The sequence below is a fragment of the Macrosteles quadrilineatus genome, unplaced genomic scaffold, assembly GCF_028750875.1.
Source record: "Macrosteles quadrilineatus isolate MER2022 unplaced genomic scaffold, UCM_ALF_1.0 Scaffold_4__1_contigs__length_99947679, whole genome shotgun sequence".
Classification (NCBI taxonomy): domain Eukaryota; kingdom Metazoa; phylum Arthropoda; class Insecta; order Hemiptera; family Cicadellidae; genus Macrosteles; species Macrosteles quadrilineatus.
Window position 1 is genome coordinate 82472271 of NW_026542597.1, and position 22240 is coordinate 82494510.

The 22240-nt window shown below is 35.9% G+C and overlaps 2 protein-coding genes across 3 annotated transcripts in view; both read left to right on the forward strand.

Annotated features, from left to right (window-relative positions):
* The window catches only part of LOC128993383 (transcription factor GATA-4-like), an 80561-nt gene extending 59161 nt beyond the window's left edge, over positions 1 to 21400 (forward strand). Inside the window, exons 6-9 of one of the 2 annotated variants that reach the window (XM_054417255.1) lie at positions 12467 to 12636; positions 14629 to 14793; positions 17454 to 17529; positions 20740 to 21400. In XM_054417255.1, the coding sequence (XP_054273230.1) occupies positions 12467 to 12636; positions 14629 to 14793; positions 17454 to 17529; positions 20740 to 20969 (641 nt within the window). In that variant the 3' untranslated portion in view covers positions 20970 to 21400. Of the gene's footprint in view, positions 1 to 12466; positions 12637 to 13242; positions 13350 to 14628; positions 14794 to 17453; positions 17530 to 20739 lie in introns of both variants that reach the window. The other variant, XM_054417256.1, reaches the window with a different exon arrangement.
* LOC128993391 (cathepsin B-like) lies at positions 2074 to 3063 on the forward strand. Its single transcript, XM_054417269.1, has one exon. It carries the CDS (start codon positions 2093 to 2095, stop codon positions 3035 to 3037), a length of 945 nt encoding a protein of 314 aa, XP_054273244.1. The 5' UTR covers positions 2074 to 2092; the 3' UTR covers positions 3038 to 3063.
* Positions 21401 to 22240: the final 840 nt, after the last annotated feature.

Here is a 22240-nt window from a genome sequence, read left to right on the forward strand (position 1 = left end):
ATTTATTTATTTAATCATGATTAAATTTATCATCGCGATAAAAAATATTATAAAATATTCGTCACCATTGACGTTTGAATAGTTAAACCAGTCAAAGAGTGTGTGCTCGATGCTAATTTTGTTGATAAACTTTGCTTTCACCTTACAAGGTTGGCACCCCTTGGCGTAGTTCAGTCATTCAATGCTGGAATACTATTTGTAAACCTAATCCCGTAGTAAACAAATACGAATTGCCGAGTTATGAAAGTTATGTCACACAGAGTCAGCTGGTTTTCGACAACAATGCTCAGGGCATCAGTTCGGTCAGCTGGTTTTCGACAACAATGCTCATCGCATCAGTTCGATCAGCTGTTCCTTGACTTGTCGTATTTTATCACATGACTTGATTATTTATCATTTATCGATTACTCTGTTTTATCCACACTTCCTTCCTATTACTCACTTTTTATCTGAAAGATTGTATGTTATGAGTAACTCAATATTTATAATTATTTTTTATCAACGCACTTGACAATTTATACAAAATGAAAAATCTTGTTCTAGTTAAGTTGTCAAATTTTCCTCAATACAATTTCTAAAAAATATTTTTATTCGAACCATTTTTATTTACCATCATAGATAGCATTTTTTGTCTATGTGATCACTTTTGATAAAATATGTATTACGTTTGGACATTTATCAAATGGGTTGCTTACGACTAATACCATAAGACCTTTATTCTTTTTAATCTCTAAGAGTAGATTTCTACTTGAGTTTTTTTCAGAAAAGGGTCGCCACTTTTTATTCTGTGGAATAAAACCTGGCCAAAGCTTAGTTTAGGCTAGGTTAGGTTCGTTTATAGCTTTACACACACGTTTTTGTTATTTACCGAAAATTCACAAAAACTCAAAAATCACCTAACCTAAACTGTGGATTTTCCAGACTTTAAATAGTAGCAACCCTCTTCTGAAAAAGACCCGTCTACCCTTTAATCTATGCTAATTCAGAGACTTCTGGGACTATCTTATAATCCAAAGGTTTCGAATTGAAACTGTTAAAAGCAATTTAGCTAGAATAAATAAATTATTAGTCCTTTAGTGCTTCACGAATTTTTACGAATGTTTAATATTACATCACCTATAACTAGTTACTGAAACGAAATAATTAAAATAGTTTGTAAAATATAACAGACGAATTTTAAACCTACATTTCCCAGACGGTCTGTATATTAATCTCACAAAATTACTCAAAAGCATAATTTCCGTGGGTGGCATCTCAGGAACAGTTTCGCCCTGATTTTCAAGGGCTCTATTTATACTGGAGCGCTAAGTGGTGCTATTAGGGAAAGGCTTATGGAACTAGAACTCTGCCTTGAGGCACCCCCGGTGATAGGTTATTGACTCTTTCAAACAACACACCCCGCCAAACAAATATCCTCTAAAATACTGTCTCCGTGGCAAAAACTTGTTTGTTTTCGTGATCAAAAGTCAAAAGCTCTGTTTGTTCTGTGACACTTCAAGACCCTCGGAGTGCATTTCCAATTTGCTGTTTGCTTCTAAGATATTCTTCCGTTGTGATTCGCCACAAAGGGGTCTATTGAGTAGAAAGTTATTGTTTCTCAATGAATAATTTCAAACTAAAAAGTTTTGTCGAATAACTTGTAACGCGTTAACCGACTTTTCCACCTCATTAAGTTTTCCGTGTTCTCCATGACAGGCTAAGCCTAATTAACCATCCCGCCATGTAGAGTTATCAGTGTTGATAAGGTGCGAAATAGTTCCCACAGAGCTACAAAAGGGAAACTTGAAAAAGGAAAATGTTTTATTAAAAATATATTTATGGAGTACGTTAAGTAACGTGTTAACAGTTATTCTGCAATAAGTGAACAATAAATACGTAGTTTTATTTTAGTTAGACACCTGTAGGACACTTGACAATACGATAGAAAATCCAACACTTTATGAAACTCGATGTCAAATTAGATAAATGGTATTGAAATCAGGTAAATCCCAAAGGTACTTGACTAAATCAGTTATCTCCCTAGTATTACAACATTTCACAACAATCTAGATTACAGTTATCACAATTGTCAGTTAGTGTGAGTGATTGAACCATGGTGCCAAGTGTCGTGTTTCTCGCAGCAATATTTCCATTACTTCACTGCCTCGAGAGCAACATCCGCAGTGATGAGTTTATCCAAATGATAAATGAGATCCAAGATGCTTGGACAGCCGGACCGAACTTCCATGAACATTCCTACGTCAAGAATCTACTGAGCGCTCTCCCTAATCGAGAGGAAAAACTCCCACTTCAGATTGTCGATGTGAAGAAACGTCTACCGGATGACTTTGACGGCAGGCAGTCTTGGAAACGGTGCAGATCTGTGGGAAGAGTCAAGGAACAAGGCAATTGCGCTTCAGCTTGGGCTTTAGTAGCTACGGGTGTCTTCAGTGATCGTATGTGTATATCGAAAGTGAGCAATGTAGAAGTTTCCGCGCAAAACGTGTTGTCTTGCTGTAGACTTTGCGGGGTGAACTGTTTCGGCGGGTACGTCTCCGAAGCTCTCGCATTTCTGGCGCGAAGTGGAGCGCCCTCCAAGAAATGCCATCCTTACGAACTCTACGGCTGCCCGAAGATCCAAGGACTCATGAGTTGCCCCGAGGTCAGAGCTTACAACCCGAGGTGCCGAGGTTACTGTAGACCTCCCTACCCTAAGAGACCCTTCCAAGACCTCCATCAAGCCACTGGGGCGTACTCCATCGCCAACAACAGTGATGTGATCATGAGCGAGATCATTTCCAAAGGCCCTGTGGCGGCGGTGATGGACGTCTATGAAGACTTGATGGTTTACAAGTCCGGAGTGTATTCTTACACTGCTGGAAGACAATTGGGGCAACACCCTGTGAAGGTGGTAGGTTGGGGTGAAGACCAGGGACGACCTTACTGGCTCGTGGTGAACACCTGGGGAAGCCTGTGGGGCGACAAGGGTGTGCTGAAGATCGCTAGGAAAACCAATGGGTGTAACTTGGAGAAAAGAGTGTTTGGTTTGTCTCCTTGAAATAGTGTTGTGATTGTATAATACTGTCATAATACTGTCACTGTGTGATTGTAAGTAAATGGATAAGTTCATGGACTTTATTGAAGACCAATAGAACAATTCATTATTTGATTTATAAGACTGATAGCAATGATAGAGTTTTTATAATTTAATTCCATTTTAAAACAGGTAATAGCTAAACATTGTGATAGTGATTTAAAAACATTATTACTTTCATCCCTGTAATAGTGTTGCAAATTGATTGGAAATAGTACTTTATTAAAGACCAGCAGAATTATTCAGGATTTGTTTTTCTACCAAAGTGAATATCTTAATATTATGTAGTCCGCAGGTTGTTAAGGTACTTGTTTTTTTGTTGTGTTTTTTTTTTTTTTTTATTTAACAACAAGTAGTCATGACTTTAGTTAAAACAAAGCTCTTTATATTTAACTATTACAAACTTAAAACCTTTTAAGTTTATAGCAATGGTTAAGTTTTTGTAATTTATTCCATTCTAAAACAGGTAATACACATTGCAATACAGCAATTGGAAAATAGAAATACTTTCATCCCTAAACTTTCACAAATTTGTTACACCTTCAATACTACCAGTTTTGACGTAGTCTCCCTTAGAACACTTCTCACCACCGTTCGTGTTGTATAATTATTTCCTACAAATCTCACTTTCATATTTTAACACTAGCTCGAGTAGATAGTTTAAGAGGTTATGCTTAGACAAAGTAAGGGTGTACAACATACACTAGATGAAACCATAACTTACTACTAGACACTAGTGTAAACGGGGCTTTCTACTACAGTAGTAATGCACGCGCGGTTATCAGTCAAACCTCTTCAACTTTAGTCCAATCTCACTCTCGCTCCGTTTTTGGAAAGGTCCGCTGTTGAAGTCATTTGTCATCTTTTGACATTCCTGTCTGGACGGAGCACCCTCGTTCACCACGCTTAAGATAACTTCTGAATGCAAAAAGCTTTGTCTGTCGATTTTAAAGTGTTTCAATATTCCAAATTTTTAGTTAAGTTTATAAAATTTCCATATTTTGTTTTAAAATATTTTTGTTGAATTTTCGCACCCAAGTTGTCACGTAACTGTACAGCGTTTAATGAGTTCCCATGACCAGGCTGATAAGAACGGAACATAGATAAGAAAGAGGAAGTCATTTTATCAGGCCCTCCTACACTGTAGGAAAATGTCAACCACGTTTTATTTAGTTTTGATATTTCACACGTAAAATTAGCCATCGTAGAAAAGCAGAATATAAATAGCTATAGTGAGTTCAGATTTGATTTAAACAGTAAGCATTTCGATATTTAAAGCATATGTATTGTGACTTCATCATATTATATGATGCTATCGAAGGTTTCAACGTATGTTTTGTTAAAATAACTAATGGCATTTCACTTATCTTTATGCAGTCTATCGTTTACTCTTGTCTTTCTCCAACAGAAATCTCAGAAAATTAAATATTCTTAACATAGATCCATAACAATTACATGGATGACATCTTTAAAAAAATTGCTTGAATCTTCGTATTTGAATTGAACTTCTTTTTTTTAACCGATACCTTCAATTTGATAGGTTTTTAAATGCTGCAAAATGTTTGTACATATTACTTTTGATGATCTTTATAATGCCGCGAATTATATATCTTGCCTATATGTAGATAAAATCGTTACAAGTTTAAAATGAAATAAAAGATCTAAGCAAAAATGATTGAAACTTACCCTCCAATCCAAATGTAATGTTTACTGTTGTTTTCATTCGCCTGTCATATGTTTTCAGTGGCCTGTCATTGCCTGTCAGTAGTTCAAATAACAATACTTAAGAGAAACATGTAATTTTTGACATTAGCATACTTTTCTAGACAATTGATAAACTAATTTATCGATGACACTGACTTATTGTTCAAACTACTTTGATATCTAGTTAACTCGTAAGTAGAGGCAATAATATTCATCTTAGACCAAGGCTAGAACGAGGTAAAGTGTTGAGAGACAGAGAGGACGGGGGTTGTCAGACTGACCACATGTTTTCAGCCACAATATTAATCACAGGCTGTTTGTACACAAGTAACCCCCCTCCCTATCCCTGACTCTAGCCCTCAGTACTTCCCTGAACCGACTCCTTGGGGGCTCCAATAGTCTGACGTTTTACTGACGGGACTATCAATGTGTCTAAAAACACATTGTGGGAACAAATTTTGTCCCAAAAAATACAAACATTTTTTTGTAGATACCACGATCTGTTGTCACACCAACGATAAGTTGCTGGCTTGTTTTTTATGTTAGCTAATTTGGTAAATTTCTGTTTTTAGCTCCAATGCTAGATGAACTATTTTTCACAATTTATATGTAGTTAAAGTGGGCAAACCCGTTCCCCAGCGCCATTAAAAACTTTGCAATCATCCAATAACTTTTCAAATTAGTTCATTTTATGACAAACATGGGGAGAGCTTGGAACATTTCGTCCATTAAATACACATTATAGACAATGAGGAGGCCTGCCCTTTGCAATATAACTTTTATGTAATATAACTTAAAATTCATTATTATTTAGTAGCCCCCATAAGTGAACCACTTTACAATAAACTTAATTAAATAATTGGTAGAGTAATTTTAAACAATCAACAGAAGTCCAAATTGGAGTTTTGAAACGCTTTTAAAACTTCGTATCTTGACTCTTCACATAGTTTTGGATTTTACTGAAGAAAAATGATTGGTTTTAGTCACAACAGAAAATAACCTCATCCAAAGTTTAGTAGTGCGTGATTAAATCAAAAAAGTGATTAAATTAAATGTTTGTATACGACTCCTTAAAACTCAGTTGTGTGTCTCTTCATATTTTCAAACCCTTTTATTATTTTTTTCTCGCTAGCCGCAATAAGGGGAAAGGTAATTGTACAAAGATGTTCACGTTTTCTGCTTATCATTTTCTACAACTCGTCGCGAGTCCCTGGAATATGAGAATCTAGAACGGAAGAACACATCGAGATCGTTATCACCAACTTGCTGACTAATCCCACACACACACTCACTCACACAATCACGTGATGAATGGTGTACCCAGGGAGTTTGTCCAGCCACTGGTATATATTACACAATGAGAAACTTTATCCCGCAACTATTTGAACTAATGTCGGATTTTATTTTTGGTGTTGTAAAAAAAATTCTGTCCTCGGTGGAACACAACTGTTCTCTTTTCTTCCCACGAAAAAAAATACTTTTTCGCTAACTCATTATGGTTTTAGTTTTATAAACTAAATCCAATCGTTGAATCTTGAAATATGAACACAGTCTGAAGAAGTTGGTTTTTGTTTTTCCCATTTTTTTTTATTTTTATTTATTTTTTTTTAAATAGAACACTAGTTTCAATACAGCATTTTGAAATGTCAATACAGTACATACTTATGGTCAAACGATTACGTACTTTCTGTTTAAACTTTTATTTCAAACTAATTACAAAATAAAACTGGCTTCGAGGTCAATTGAAAGTTTGGGATTTAATCCTCCAACAGATAAAATTCCCCTTGATCGATTATTTCTTGGTAATCTAAAAGAACATGAAACCAGCAGTGATTCTTTGATTTGATAAGTAATTTATCAAGGATAAAAAAGCTAGCTATAGTATGAAGTAAAATTTTAATTCAAATGTGTAAGGTGTCTTCATATCCTAGGGTGAAGCTCATGTCGTTATCAAAATGATTATATTTCTAAACATTTGACAATTAAAAGATAAACATATCGATACATCAACTCTGTAACAGTATTTCATTAACTAGTGAGGGAAATGAAAGTAATTGAGATATGTGTATTTGGGATAAAATTCTTTTCTAAGGTTATTTTGGGTAAAAAATGTCGAATTTTTATCTTAAATAAGATCTCCTTTCTGTCATAATCCCAATAAGATTCTTAAAAATCAATTTTAGAACCATATCGATAACAAGACAGAAATGCCGATTATTTTATTTTACTGCAGTAGGTTGAAGGGATCAAATACGAAATCTGGGATATTTTCAAAGTGTTCAGTGACAAACTGCAAGCTGCATTCAAGACTAGGTCAGTGGTGCATCGTCTGCAGCTGCACCGAGAGTTCAACGCCATTCTACAATAGAAACAAACAGACCTGTACATACAACAATGGTTTACGATCGTGCGTGCAATAGTGCACTGTGCAGCGTGCACACCTCAATAATACCTTTGCACAGTGCGCTGTACTAGTTGTTCTGCGGCCATTCTACTGAGGGTTTTGACCTCGGGAATGTAATGGTAATGTTATGAAATTTGAGTACGACTGGATTGCACAACTAGGATGAAGTGACTTTTGTATAGATCAGAGATATTGAACCCCCCCCTCCCTCCAAGAAAATGTACTACAATAGTTATGATCGGTTTAAAATTTCTATTGGATCTATAAGAATCCAACAGACCTTATGGTTTTGTGCAGTTGCTGAAGTAGTAGGGAGATCATATGCGTGATAAACTAGTCTATTTGGGGACTTTGTGGACAACACTCACTTTTTTGGGGATATCCAGGACTCGTTAATCACAAACACATACACACGTCAAGTACAATCGTACGTGAAATCAAGGCCGACGTTTCGCGAAACCCGAAAAACGTCCCGCTTCTTCAGGTTAAACTCTATTTTTATCCCGCACACTGGTCAAATGCCTCAACGTAATAGTCTCGCGGAAAATCTTTCATTTAGTAGGCCTACCAACTACTAAATGAAGAGGTATTCACCATACCCCTAAAACATATTTCCTCAGGTCCTTGTCAAAATAACTACACAGTAATTCGATTGTATGGAAACTAGAATAAACAATTTCAGGAGTTCATTGGAGGATGCATGGAAGACATTAAGCTTTATCATTTGACATGACCAACACCGAAAAATTCACAATCATTTATTCGCCGTATAACAAATAAGAATATTAGTTCTTTACATACCGGTATTGAATTCATTATTACACATTCAAAACAAAACTAAAGTATAATTTTAAATTTTATTCAGCATTTCCTCCAGGATTGATTTAAGACAGTATAAAATAGGTTTACGTACCTTACGTCGTCAATCCTTAATCAATCCTTAGTCAATCCTTATAATTTTAAACGATCGTGGACACTGAGATGTAATTACATTCCATCTAATCTAATTGTGAAACAGAAAACAGTCCATGTTTCGAGCCAGATATAAAATAAATGATCGTGGAGTGGTTATGATGCCTTCTGAAACTTATTTAATTTATTATAAGCAAGACAAGCCACATTTTTGAGATTTTTTCATCCAAGACTGGTCATTGGAAATCGTCGTTAACAATTTTTGTCAATTGATATTTTTAATATTTTCCTACCAGATATTTTTTCAAGGTTTTGTTGGCCAAACAACAGATCCATGTTGATACAACAGCTGTGGAGTCACGTGACTCAACCCTTATTTGATATCAGCAACAGCTGATAAGGCTGATAAGATCTGACAAGCGAGCGACAACAAGAGATAACATGTCACTTGGAGATAACGCCCTTTCTCACTACATTGAGTCCTTAGGGAGTCTTAGGGGCAAATCTGTCATGTCTTAATACTGTGCAAAAAGAAACTCCAGAGCCAAGCGGTTGATAGGATTTTTGTATATATTTCTGGAACTTCTAATTTCTCACAGAGAGTAGTTTAATCGAATTATTGTAAATTTATTTTTACAGATATTTTAGTATAACTGGATTGAATCGTTTTTGTTGAATGTTATTTTCTAGTAAGACTTAAGTGGTCCATTATGTTTTTGCATAATAGCCTACTCTTTCCATTAGGAAACTCCACTATTTGAAGAGTTATGAATTGACTAATGGTTTATCCTAATTTTTATTTTCAAGAACGCGAGTCAATATTCTTGGGCTCTAGTTAGAAACACTTGACTTACTTCAAAAATTGGTTTTGTATAACAATAACAGAAATACATTAAACGAAACCCTTAAGTACATTCATGAGTAATAGTTTACCAATTTTTCTACTTAACTTGTAGAAGGGATGGCATTCAAAAGAGTATTGGTTATATAAGTTACCATATACTAGCCAGTTGCATTCTATACAGTGATTTTTAAAGTTATTCTCATTTCCATCCATTGGCATTTTTTAGCGTTTTAGAGAACGACCCAAACCCCGATCTATTAACTGAGACGACTCTCTGATACCATAATTAATTGATATCCCGATCACAAATTGTATCTACACTACTTATCTTTACAGCAAATCTTAGTGTTTAACATGCCACATATCTTTATCTCTATTGATGTACAAACATAAACACGCCCACATGGCATGGGAAGCACTGCACTTGCAGCACCTGTGTAGGTATGATACAATTACACGCTTGGTGTGGGATGAATCAAAGACAGCGACGGCGTCAGTTTCCAGGAACTAGCCGCGGAGTCGGTGTCTCTAAGGAGCCGAACTGTTAACTTCCAGGAAACTCGGGAATATTCAACTCAACGAAGGAAAACACGTCGAGAATACGGCATTCTTGAGGGTCAGTTGTACTGGTGCAATAATTGTTTGATTTAACTAACTTTGTAATTATGTTAAACAAATTTTGCGCTTGTTGTGTAGTCCTGTGAGTCTTGGTACCATGTAATTGATCAAATGTTTAAGAGACGTGATTTGATTGCTTAGTCAAAACCCGATTCTATTGCAAATAACTTATTTGAATGCTTGACCAAAGCCACAACTAAGTCGTTTGTATCCATACCAGAGAGGTATCCTGACAGAAATACTACCAACAATAGCAAAATGCTCAGAATTCCCAGTATGTGGATCAAAAGAACCCTTATTGGTTAGTCTCCTTTACCTCAACAGCCAGTCAAATATCGGGTATGGGTTGACCTAAAAATCTAAACGTGTTATGTTCTTGAATGCTGAGTTCAAGTCCTGTCAATCACCAATTGGGTTACGTGATAATAAAGTGATTCGGTGGTTCGGAATCCACCTTTAGCTGTAGGTCATGTAAACCATGATAAATCAATTTTTTAAATATATTGTCACTAAATTGAGTTGAGTATGCAATAACGTAATGTTCAACCCGCCCCCTCACCAATAAGCCCTACAAAATGCAAAGTAGATAGTCCTATATCTTCCAGAGAACTACACGTTTTCCAACATTAAAATAACCTCTCAGATCCTGATGCACACTACAGCACTTATCAACAGCAAAACCAATAACTGCGAATCGCTACGCAACATTTCCCGTGCGTTACGCCGTTTGCGCACCCAAGTTCCCATGCCTTATGGCATGTCCGCCCGCATATACTTCCTGCTGAAGACAATAGCGCATAAAGAGGTCGAAGGTATACGATAGCGCATGACACCGCTTATCATCAGGTGATATTGTTATCACTGCCTACTTAAATATAATTGACGTGCGAGTACTATCGGTGACGTTTCGTGAGTTACGGGCGTCTTCAGGGCTGCGCGCGCAGGCATTCACTGCGTGCCGCGCATGCGCACTGCGCGATGGCGCTGAGTAAATTGAATATTAGGTGATATTGTTATGTTTATCAACCAAGTAGGAAAATATCTGTTTTGTAGGCTACTGTTTGCAAAATTGAACTTAAGTGAAGCATAACTGGTAGGCCTATACATGCTTACAAGTATAAACTATACAGAAGAGTTACAGTAGTACAGTAGCGATAGCCTGGCAATCAAAAGGTCGCCGGCTCGATTTTGAGAAAAGTCAGAAACCTTCTGATGGTTCGAAAAGGGTCCCAGCTGTACATAATAATTGGGCTTATTAAGGTCCTGGCTTAAGAAACTAAACAGCTCGTATTTTCAGTTGCACAAGGCATAACACCTCAATCCATTCAACAGTTGTTTTCCATTAACAAACTCAATAACCCTTTTATTCAACCAAAATAACGATTACAAGCATTCGTTATGTCAATCTCTGCGTCTAACTAAAAATTAAATAAGACAATGTTTCTTCAACTAAACTAAATTAATGACAACCTCTTAAAATAACAAAACCCATCAGCGACATTCATATTTTAGTTGAAATACCCCCAGTTAATATGTCTATCCTAGTAATAATAACAATATGAATTTACAAATTGCAAATAACGCACACCACAAAATGTAGAACAACCGCTTACAATAATGATTATGAGACACCCTCCAAATGTTTCCAAAGTCCACTCCAGACAGAAGCCTAGTCACCTATCATACATGACAACTTTGTCTTTGTTGTTGTTTTGTCACAGGATGACTCAGAACATTGCCTGCTCAACATTTCGCTCAGACAGTGTTTTCTAACTCATCCTTCAACTGTTGGAAGATCCAAATCCTGTTTTCTGTTGATCTAGATTTTTTTCAAACCACCCAAAATGTTAATGTAACACATCTCCCAGACGTTTAAACAATTTCAAAAACCACTTCACACTTTTAGCAAGTTTAGCATACAATTTCAGAAAATTGCTCTTAAGAGAAGGGGCAAAAACGTTATTTTCTCAGTTGTAGTCGTTTTCGTTTGACAAATGTTAGTCTGATAATTTGAAACTTAACGATAAGTAAATTATTGCTATAATATTAGCAGGATTGTCTTGGTTTTGCTGTAGTTTCACCCACCTCTACTGCACGCTCAGGTTTAATTCGGAGTTATTTATTGCCCAGAGTGGCTGTACGCCATACAGGGTGTTCCAAAGTGGCCGCCATATCCTGCACACACACTGTTATCTGCTTCTGATAAAGAGACTGATAAAAATATCCTCTCAAACTAACCTTCTCAACCCACGTCTGGAGGTCCACTGCTGCTGAAACAGATTTAGGGGAAATAAATGCATTAGTTATAGGCTATTTATAGACTTAGAACATTGTGAATCCATAAATCTGTAAACATCAACTATTGCAATCAACTGAACCAATCAAATTTCTGAGTTCTATCACAGATTAGTCTACACTCTATCTGTGGCTGAGTCATATTGTTTAAGGTTGCACTATAAATTGCACTGATGTTCATCCACACAGGGGTCATTGGCATTGTTCCATCCATGGATGATGGGTGTAAATTTGTGTATGTTTTATGTGACCAATTTTATATTATATCTTGTGATCACTGTCAAAGTTGGCCCAAAGAGATCACAGAATCTCCCACAATGGCTGATCACGGTGTGATCATTTTACTTGGTGGTGTTTTCCTCAAAACTGTGTCCCCAAAACAGACTTTGTATGAACGATGTCAGACAAACTTACATATAAATTTGTCAGGTGTTCTTATGTCTGATTTTCTCCACCCATAACTTTATTCAAGGTTCACATGCCACAAATGTGGAGAATTCTGAATGTGTATCAATGGAAAACATTTTGATGTGTTGGTGTGTTATTCATGGTGTTCCTAGCAGCATGAAGGCAAGGCGAGCTGATACAAGGCGTACTATATACCTATGTTGTCTAGTTGAAGACGTCGAGTACTACAGTGAAGGTAGAGAATGTGTCAACTGCGGCGCCATCTCCACTCCTCTGTGGCGCCGCGACGGCACCGGACACTACCTGTGTAACGCCTGCGGACTCTATCACAAGATGAACGGCATGAACCGTCCTCTGGTGCGCCAACCACGCCGGCTGGTAAGCAAAGGGCTTTCTCTTCGGTGCGGTGTTCAAGCTTTAGGGTTCAGCGAAACCATTGCATGAATCTTTTTGGTGTGGTCTTTGCAGCGGTCTTCAACATCTCGTCCTTGTCACCAAAAGATTCATCAATGCGTACCATTGACTTTTGGATACTGAAGTAGACATCCCATCAATAGGAATAGCCAATTTTTATTCAAAAAGTATATAGTTCAATGAGCCACTTTTTTATTCTATTCCTTATTTTTGTTACTAACTGAATTGAGATTTAAGATGCTAGCGCCACAATCAGTCATATCAGTTTAAATTGGTAAAAGTCTACATATTTGACCTCGAGTACCTAATTTATTTCACAATCTGTCAGTGGCTCAAACTACGTCCATTTTGATTAAAAACCCTGGCGACAACTTTTGGGATGGAATGTCTAGTTGTATCAAAAATCAAAGGTATCGTTGAGTCATTTTGCGGGGTGTGCGGGAAAAGTCCTCACAAATTTTCGATGCATGTCCGCGCATGTTGGGTCAAGAAGGAAAGCCCTTGTAGAACACCAGCCGTGCGTTTTTCCCTATTTTCCGATGTTGGAGCAGTAATGGTTGCCTGTTGCAGTGGCGTCGCCTGGTGAAATCTACAAGGGCTCCTTCTACTCGAGTCAGATGTATTCGCGAGGGCCTCATCCGAACCTCCTGATGGAGGATAAGGGGAACAGACGCTTGGTATGTTCATTCATGGTTTCCTTCTCCTGCATGAGCTTCTGGTTGTTGCTTTACCTTTCCTTTCCTAACATCTGCATGACTTTCTAACATTGGCTTGATTTTTTCCTGCATGCGCTTTTGTTTTATTGCTTTACTCTTCCCCTCCTAACATCTACATGGCTTTTTAACACTTGATTGGTTTTTGTTCAGTTGTTTTCTGGATGTATTTATTCCTTCTCTCCTGCTTGAGCTACCTACTGAATATTGTTGATTGCTTTATCCTATTCCTCTCCTAACAACTGTATGACTTTCTAACATTGGCTTGAATTTTTGTTCTGTTTCTTATGAATGCATGCAAATTTCCCATATAGGAAATATTTACGTTTTACCGTAGTTTTCTGGATTTTTAAACTTTTATAGCATCATTTTAATTTTGCTTGTCATATTTATTATTTTTTTTTTCTTAAAAAGTGTTATACAAATAATTATTTTCTTTGCTAAATGCTATGCGTTTATTTCCCCTTTGTTTGCTGGCTTATTCACTGAAAGATTACTATAACCATTAAGTAATTTTGAAATTAACACTTTTATAGCCTATGATTTTGAGGGAGACACATTACTAACCAACTACCAGTACTTTTATTAAAAACTGAATGAAAATAAAATAAAAATATAAAAAAACTTTATTCTAAAGGTTTTTGACATGAAAGCAAATTACATAAGGAAACATTTAAATTAGATAAAGATTCTGTACATTTTGACCTATGTAAAACTGAATAGAATTTGATTTAATATAGTTGTGTAGGAGACTATCTAAACAAATGAATTTTAAAACTAATTACAAAACAAGCTGCTAAATACCATTTTACATAAAACCTAGAAAAAATAGTAGTTTACTCCAATAACCCTTTAGGTCCTAAAACCAACAATTAATTTCTATAAATAAAAAAAAAATAGTCATTTAGCTCAATCAGCTAAAAATTACCATCGGGCCCTATAAACCAATGGAGATGCTAGGTATTTCTACTTACAGTATCAAGTCATTCTTAGGTCATGATTTGGAGGTATCATATTCTACTCCTGGTTACTTTAGACTCTTTATGTTTCCATTCCACATATTGCCCTGTGGAATCATCACAGTTACTTCTGGGGTATTCTCATAGGCTTCCTGGGTAATTTCACAGTCACGTGGGTAATTCTCATTGTTGCCCCCTTGCCCATAGTCACACAAATTACACACAGTCCCCGTATTATTTTTCACTCGTCCCTAGTTTATTGTGACGGTTTCTCTATGTTACAGTCCGCCTCTCGTCGTGTCGGACTGACTTGCAGTAACTGCAGCACGAGCGCCACATCACTTTGGAGACGTAACACCTTGGGTGAACCTGTTTGTAATGCTTGCGGTCTGTACTACAAACTGCACGGTGTAAACCGACCTCTAACTATGAAGAAGGATAGTATACAGGTAGGTGATGTTTATGTGGAGGCTGTTTGTGTAAGAGAGTGTCTGTGTTGAATAAAAATTGTCCGATTTCAATGACATTTGGTATAAACATCCTACCTACGCTAATTCAAACGAGTTTGAGAACCAGCATGACCTGACTTTGGAAACTGGGTTTTGTGGTAAAATTTAGATTTCCCATTTTTACACACAAAATATAAAATTTCTTAGTTTGTTCAAACCATTTTTAAAGCTCAAAAAATCAAATAACTTAGTATATTAAAGCGTTGTTGAACGTCTGAAGGTTACTTTACTGTCATGGCCATTTTTATCCCAATCGCTACTTGGTCTCAGTATCATAGCGCCTTTATGTGTCTCTGTCTTCGCAATAAATATAACTTTGACAATAATAGCCCGATTTCCATTCCAGCGACATTTCTAAAGTGTTAAATGAATTATTAGTGATAAAATGTCTAGAATTTAGCATCATATTAGTAAAAGAAAAATATGGTTTTGGATTAAAATTCAATACCGCTCCTGCTCTGTCTAAATTATTGCCAGAGGTTGGGATTATGATTTTTAAATAACTCCCAAAAATAATTTTCTTTCAATGTTGCATTATGTACTACTAACATCTTTTGTCAGTGCTCGCCTCATAATCAAAAGGTCGCCGGTTCCACTCTGAAAAAATATTGGCTTTTAATGGTTTGAAACTGGACCCAGCTGTCCTTGGTCATTGGACTTTTGATAATTGGTCCTGACTAATGAAACAGCTGATCTTAGTCAGTAACAAAGCTACACAGATCATCGCACAACATTCTACACTCATCCTTCACTCATGTTTGGGTTAAAATACACACCTAGGTGGCGTCCCCATATCAATTGGGAATACAAATATTAAATATGCATACCACTTTTTTAAGTTATTTTATTTTTGGCTTTAAATCTATTTAAAAAAGAATTATATTTGAGATTTCCCGCAGCCGTGTTCATCTTTTAGGTTTACCATCTGTGTTCCTTTCTCCTTGTCACTGAGCTAATCTACTCCATCTTTAGATGAAAACAGATTATAAAACTCATCTCCTAATGGCAGGAAAACGCCACGTCCTCGATTGCAAAACTGAGATCCTATAAATTTATAGTTTAGCGTGAAGCAACAAAATACCCCTGCCGCAGCAAATCTGCAGTCTAATTTCCATCAACCTGTCTAGATTTCTACTAAAATATCCCCTTAAAATTGTCAGATATATGTTCTATTTAAATAACATTAATTTTAAAGAGTACTTAGGTTTGCTACTACAGGAAAGATAATGAGGTGTGTTTTAATTTAAATGTTAAAATGTGCCAAATATTCAAAATACACCCATTAACAAGCAAACTACAACAATTAATTTATTCTCCACAAAAAAACACAAGAATTTTTAATTTACACCTTTTTCTAATTTTCTCTCTAACCGTTGAGCATACAACAATGCTTAAATATACTAAGTTATTTATTTTCTCAAGCTCTGCAAAATGGTTGATAAATAATTGCAAAATTTCATGTTTTCAGGGCAAAAAATGGGAAAAGCTAATTTTTACCCTATAAAACTCCCCATATACCTCCGTTCCCCAAGGTCCGATTATGCTGGTTCGTGAACTTGTTTGAATAAATGAAGTTTCATACCAAATTGAATTAAAATCAGATAATTTTTGCTCTTTTTGAGTTATTGTTCTAACAGACACACATATATAGGCTATATATAAAGTCGGTCCTAGGTCCAGGTCTTACCATGAGACCTACAGTTATTCCCTAATTATGTGAAATTTGCTAAAATTGAACATTTAGAAGTCAAATTGTCAACGTAATACCATTTAGAATGAGAAATAATACGAAAACTGTAAAAAGACAATGGTTACCTTTAAATTGAACTTTCAATCCTACACTAATCGTTTGACTATTTAATTAATGTATACTACACAAGCTAATTTGTCATATTTTTCCATGCAAACCAGGATAGCGAATTGTGTAAGTTCTTTTCATGGTTAATTTTCCTGATTTTGTGTTGTAGTAGTGATAGGTTAAATAATCAAATGAGTGATACATTTGATGTTTTCAATTGACCTACTTTTTTAAAGTATTTGAATTTAAATAGAGTAAGTGTTAATGCATAAATGTCTAATTCAATTGTTCAAGATAATGTTCTGCCATGTTGCCCAAAACCAGAAGTTTCCGAGTAAGAAATCTTTTTTTAGAGAGTAGCAATATAAGTATCCTAAGCTCAATCTGTATTCAGATATAACTTGAATTTTGACAATCCAGCTCATAAATTTTGTTGAAGTGGTTTCTTACTAATTCATGATTATTTTAATTATTATTACGGTTCTAAATATCAAGTTTTGTCACTGTCTGTGTGTAAAGTTATCATTAGAATGCCTTCAGCAAATACAAACTATGTTAAACTCAACTGTATAAAATTTGCAGCATCTATTCTGCAGGCTTGAAAACTTAACCTCTTAAAAATAATACCAAGCTATATTTTCAAATAATTTAAAGAGAAATTTAGGGCAATTTTTTAGTTAAATTAATCTTTTTTGAATAATCCTGAATGTGGAAAATACAAGTCAAAGTATTATGATAATAAATTGTAATGATACTTTTTACTTTATTTATTTAATATTTTAACATAATTTTAATGTTTCAGACCAGAAAACGAAAACCGAAAGGAAGTATGAAGACGTCGGAACCTCCAAAACAACGCGTCAAGTTGGAGCATGAAGGTAATTCAACACATTAAAAATCGAAATCACTATAATAAATTAGTTATGTCGACGTTTTGGATTTGTTTTCCTGCATTTCACAGCAATTGCAAACTCTGGGTTTCCATTCTAAACTCAGCAAGAAAAATTGTATTTAAAGGCTATTCTGATAGATATACTGTACATTACTGTACATAGATATACTGTAGATAACTGGGATGGTGGCGTCCCTGTAATCCAGCTACTAGGAGGTATTGTAGATAGTTATAGGCATGCACTGTGGATGCAATACTCCCTGGTGTGGATTAACGTCTGCACAAGTGAGTACTATGACTATCCGCAGTACTATCCTGAAAATTAGACCAATTCGTATTTACCAAGGCAAAAATGTAATTTGGATTCCCCTATAAACTGTTGGTCCCTTAGTTGCCGTTAGCTGTATGGGCCCTTATTGGCTGTATGGGCTAAATAACAGCTGTGTCTAAGGAATTAGTCAGCCTTAGTCACTAACAAGACTTCAAGATCGCGCCACTCATCCTACACTCATCTCCAAATCAGGCCAGCTTTTATAAACGGGCAGACTGGGCATATGCCCAGGGGCGTCGGTGGCTTGGGGGCACCCAGCGGGGCCCCCCAGCACTGCCCGCCAGCACCAGGAAAAAGGGGGGGTTGCTCTAGGGTTTGTCCAGGGCTCCACTGACCCTTAACGCGGCCCTGATCTCCATTCATACTTGGCTTAAAATACCTAATTTGTATGGTCGCCATTTCATTGAAAAGTTACTACTTCAGAGCCATACGGTAATAAATTTCTGAAATACACCAATCCAAGCTCACTTTGAATGTGAATATGAATAACTAATGACTTGGAGTTGTAGAAAGGCGAAGAAAAGCTCATCGAAAGCTGATTCGGGCGATGAAGGAGAAACTAGATGCAACTGGGACGATGATTTTGAGGTTAGTAGCTAAGGAGTACAAAAGGCTATTATGTAAAAAGTAACATCCCTGATGGACATGAAGGATAAATTTGATAGCGAAACATCCATAAAGTCCCTAGATGAAAAATATGACATGCTTATGGAGGAGGTCATTGGCTTCCAGAATAAAAACAACAGCCTTACATAAGAACTTGAAGTAGTAAAGACTAAAAACATCGAAGAAACCGATTTAGCTGAATTTGATCTGTACGGTAGGAGAATCAACCTGAAGATACATGGCTTGCCATCCGATGAAAATGACAGCACATGATAACTACAGTTGATAAGTATGACATACATAATTAGTTGACTTTGCCAGGCTACTTTTACCACCTCAGGTGAGGGACACACTGTGCAAAGAAGCACTCATAAGAGAAGCAATGGAAAGTAATGGGTGGAAAATAGAACTTTAGATCTGATAAAGGGGAGAGACTGAACTCAGATCTCATGGTCTATGAATCATGAAAAACAAAGACAACAAAATACAATCCACACGGAAATATAAAATAATAGAATGTACACCATAAAACAATTTTTAAAAATATTTCTTTTCGAGTTTTGTATTTATGCTGCCAATTACTATGTTTTAAGTGCTGCCACAAACCGCCTTAAGAATAGTAGATTAAGATTTTTTTTTTCTAAATTAAGGGGACAAATGTTAAAGTTTGTTTGTTACTTTTGTGCATCAACTGGGTCTCGTCAAGTTTTTTTAAACTTTGCGAGGCTAAGCTGTTGTTATATCCTAATCTTAAATCAATATATTTGAATTGGAGAATAAATTAAATGACTTGGACCAGTGAACAGCCTTGATGTTGACTTAGGATTAAAACTATTGACTGATAAAAGTTGTTGGATCATGGATGGATGGTGCTGTTAGGATGGTTTGAATCTATAATCATTTTAGAGGCATATCCAATTTAAAAATAATTTTTTTTTTTACATTCATAAAGTGAAAAGAGGGTGTCTATAAAGTATGTGTAAGACAAAGGAATCTGTGGATTTACATTTCTAGTACTTTCAAATATATTTCCATACAACTGATACCTAAGCTAATTTCTGTGGATTACTTGGATCCAATTCTACAAGGGTTTTGCATTTCTTGGGATTTTCACCAAAGCACAAGGACGAATTCAGTCATCCGGTTCCTATACTCAACATAAAAACGTACATCTGTAAATTAAGGTCTTCAAGCTCATATTACGATCAAGTAAGCTAGTTCCAGTCTGAAATAACTGTGTACTTTACTTTATTTTATCCACTAATATTCTTGCCGGTTCCCACTCCTCTGTAATGATTAGACTTGTCATAGCCAAAATTATGAGAAGGAAATTCTACACTGTCGAAAATTCATGTTCTGTGATTTTTTTCTGCGGTCTAACTCATCAACCATCAACCACAACTAAAGTGCATCGACAGTGATGGACCTTAGGCTCGTTTCACACCTACCCGGCTTCTACCCGGCATGCCGTTAACCCGACTTCTAGCCGGCACCGGCACGAGTGCACCTTTCACATTACGCCGACACCGGCACTCCGGCAGTTGTACTCAAAAGCTTGTGAAACTTGTGTGTCGTAGGGATGGAAATAGAACGTAATAGAGCAATTGTAATGTTAGGTACTTTGAAATAACTTTATTGCAATTGTATTTATATTTGATTTTTTTTTCATTTGGTTCAGTTTGAATTTGAGTAAAATTTAATTCAATATTATGTAATAAAATAAAATCAAAAAATCAAAAAATAAATTGAGTAAAAATTCTATTTAATTCAAATAATTCTGCTCTTGAACTAAATTAATAAGTAGTTCATGGTCTATTCATGGCCATGACCAAAATTTTGCGAACAAATACCCAAAATTAATACACATTAACTACAAAGAACTGAACTAAAAGTACTCTTGGTGCACCCGACAGCAGCAGGTGCCGGTTGTATGTGAACAGTCACATTGGGCCGCTATACCCACTGTAGTAGCCGGCTTGTTTACCCGGCACCGGCAGCCGGCCTTCGCCGAGGGGGCACCCGGCATCCCTCGACTAGTACCCGGCAGCCGGGCAAGTGATTAACCGGTCACGACACATGCCGTGCATGTGTGAACGGTGCCATATACTTCTTCACCCCATTGCCGGTTAAACGACACCCGGCACCCGGCAGCCGGGTAGATGTGAAACAGGCCTTATTTGTTCAAACCCTCATATTTAATATAGTATACAAATAAATGGTATTCAAGTTTCTTTTTCCTACTTAACTGTTTTTCCACAGAGAGTTACAATCAAGAATGCCGCACGGGAACTTCAGTGCTGAACCATTCAGCTCTGGCATATAGCAGCCTGTATGGAAACACAGGGGCCGGCTCGGTGGGACAATACTACGACATGCCCATCACGAAGAACGAAGGAAACGACATCCACGCAGAAAACCAACAACCTCACATAGTCAGTTTGGCCAGCACCAAGGCGGAGCGGCCTAGTGTTGTATCCATCGTCTCGTAAAGAACACAAAGCGTAGCTTGAGAGATGTTCAAACATTTCACCCGATCTTGAAATATGACTTGATAAACACAAAGTCATTAAATAATTATATATTAAATTATATATGTTCTCTTATAACATCTCTACAAGAAAATGGATCTCTTAGAGGTAATAATAGTCTTGTGGGATGATGATAGAAGTCTTCAGACGTAAACCTCTTTCGAGATTTTAGGATTGGGTGAAAGGGTTTTACACCAGATTTTATTTAGAGATAAAAATATCTCTAACCCACAAAGTGATTGCTTGTTTTTTACTTAATGCTTATAGATTTATGTCTATAAAACTATAAATTAAATGTACGAATATTGTACAATTTCTTATTTAGCTTTCAATTGTGTTTGACTATAGATTTCATGAGAAAGAAATTGGTTAAACATCCATACATTAACTAAATTAACTTTAGCATGAATTTTGTAAACTATATATGAAGCTTTGCAATAATATTTATAACTTCTTCATCAGCAATAATATTTAATATATAATTTAATAAGGGTTTAATCCCCTCAACATTTTAAATTTATTACTTAGAATGTCAAATTGATTTTTAAATATATTATTTTGTTGTAATAATATTCGTTTTTCCGCTATTGCTGATTCTTAGAAAAGTCAAACTGAATTCAAAATGATGATGAAAAACTATTTACGTACAATTAAAAAAGTGAATAAACGATATCCACTTCATCGAGAATATTGTGAATAGCAAATATTCACACCACTCCTGTATGATTTTGAATAGCTGTTATTCAGTTCAGACTGAAGAACGTTTTCTTCAGTAGGAGTTATTTACCTTTGTGTAGAAAGGTTTAGTTTTTTTTTCATTATCGTTGGTGATTTTTATTTATATAAGTTCATGTAAATAGTTTATTGGATCTATACCACCTAGACTGATATATTAAATATACGTTTTGTAATATAATATGAACAAAGTAGGTGTACATATTGTAAAAATCTTTTAAAAATTTATATTTAACGTTACCGAAATGTGACCAAAGTCATTTGAGTCAACTGTTTGGTTTTAGTGTTGAAAAGACATTTTGATAAGTTTTATTATTTTTGTAGTTTAGTTATTTTAGTTTGTAGACGTTGAAATGTGATTGACCAACTCATTCCATATTGCTATGAGGTAAGACTAGAAGCAACAATCGCAAACAAACTTGTTAATTTAGTTACATCTCGTATATAAATGCTTAAGACAAATTTTAATTTATGTCTTATGATCTCACAGTGTTGCA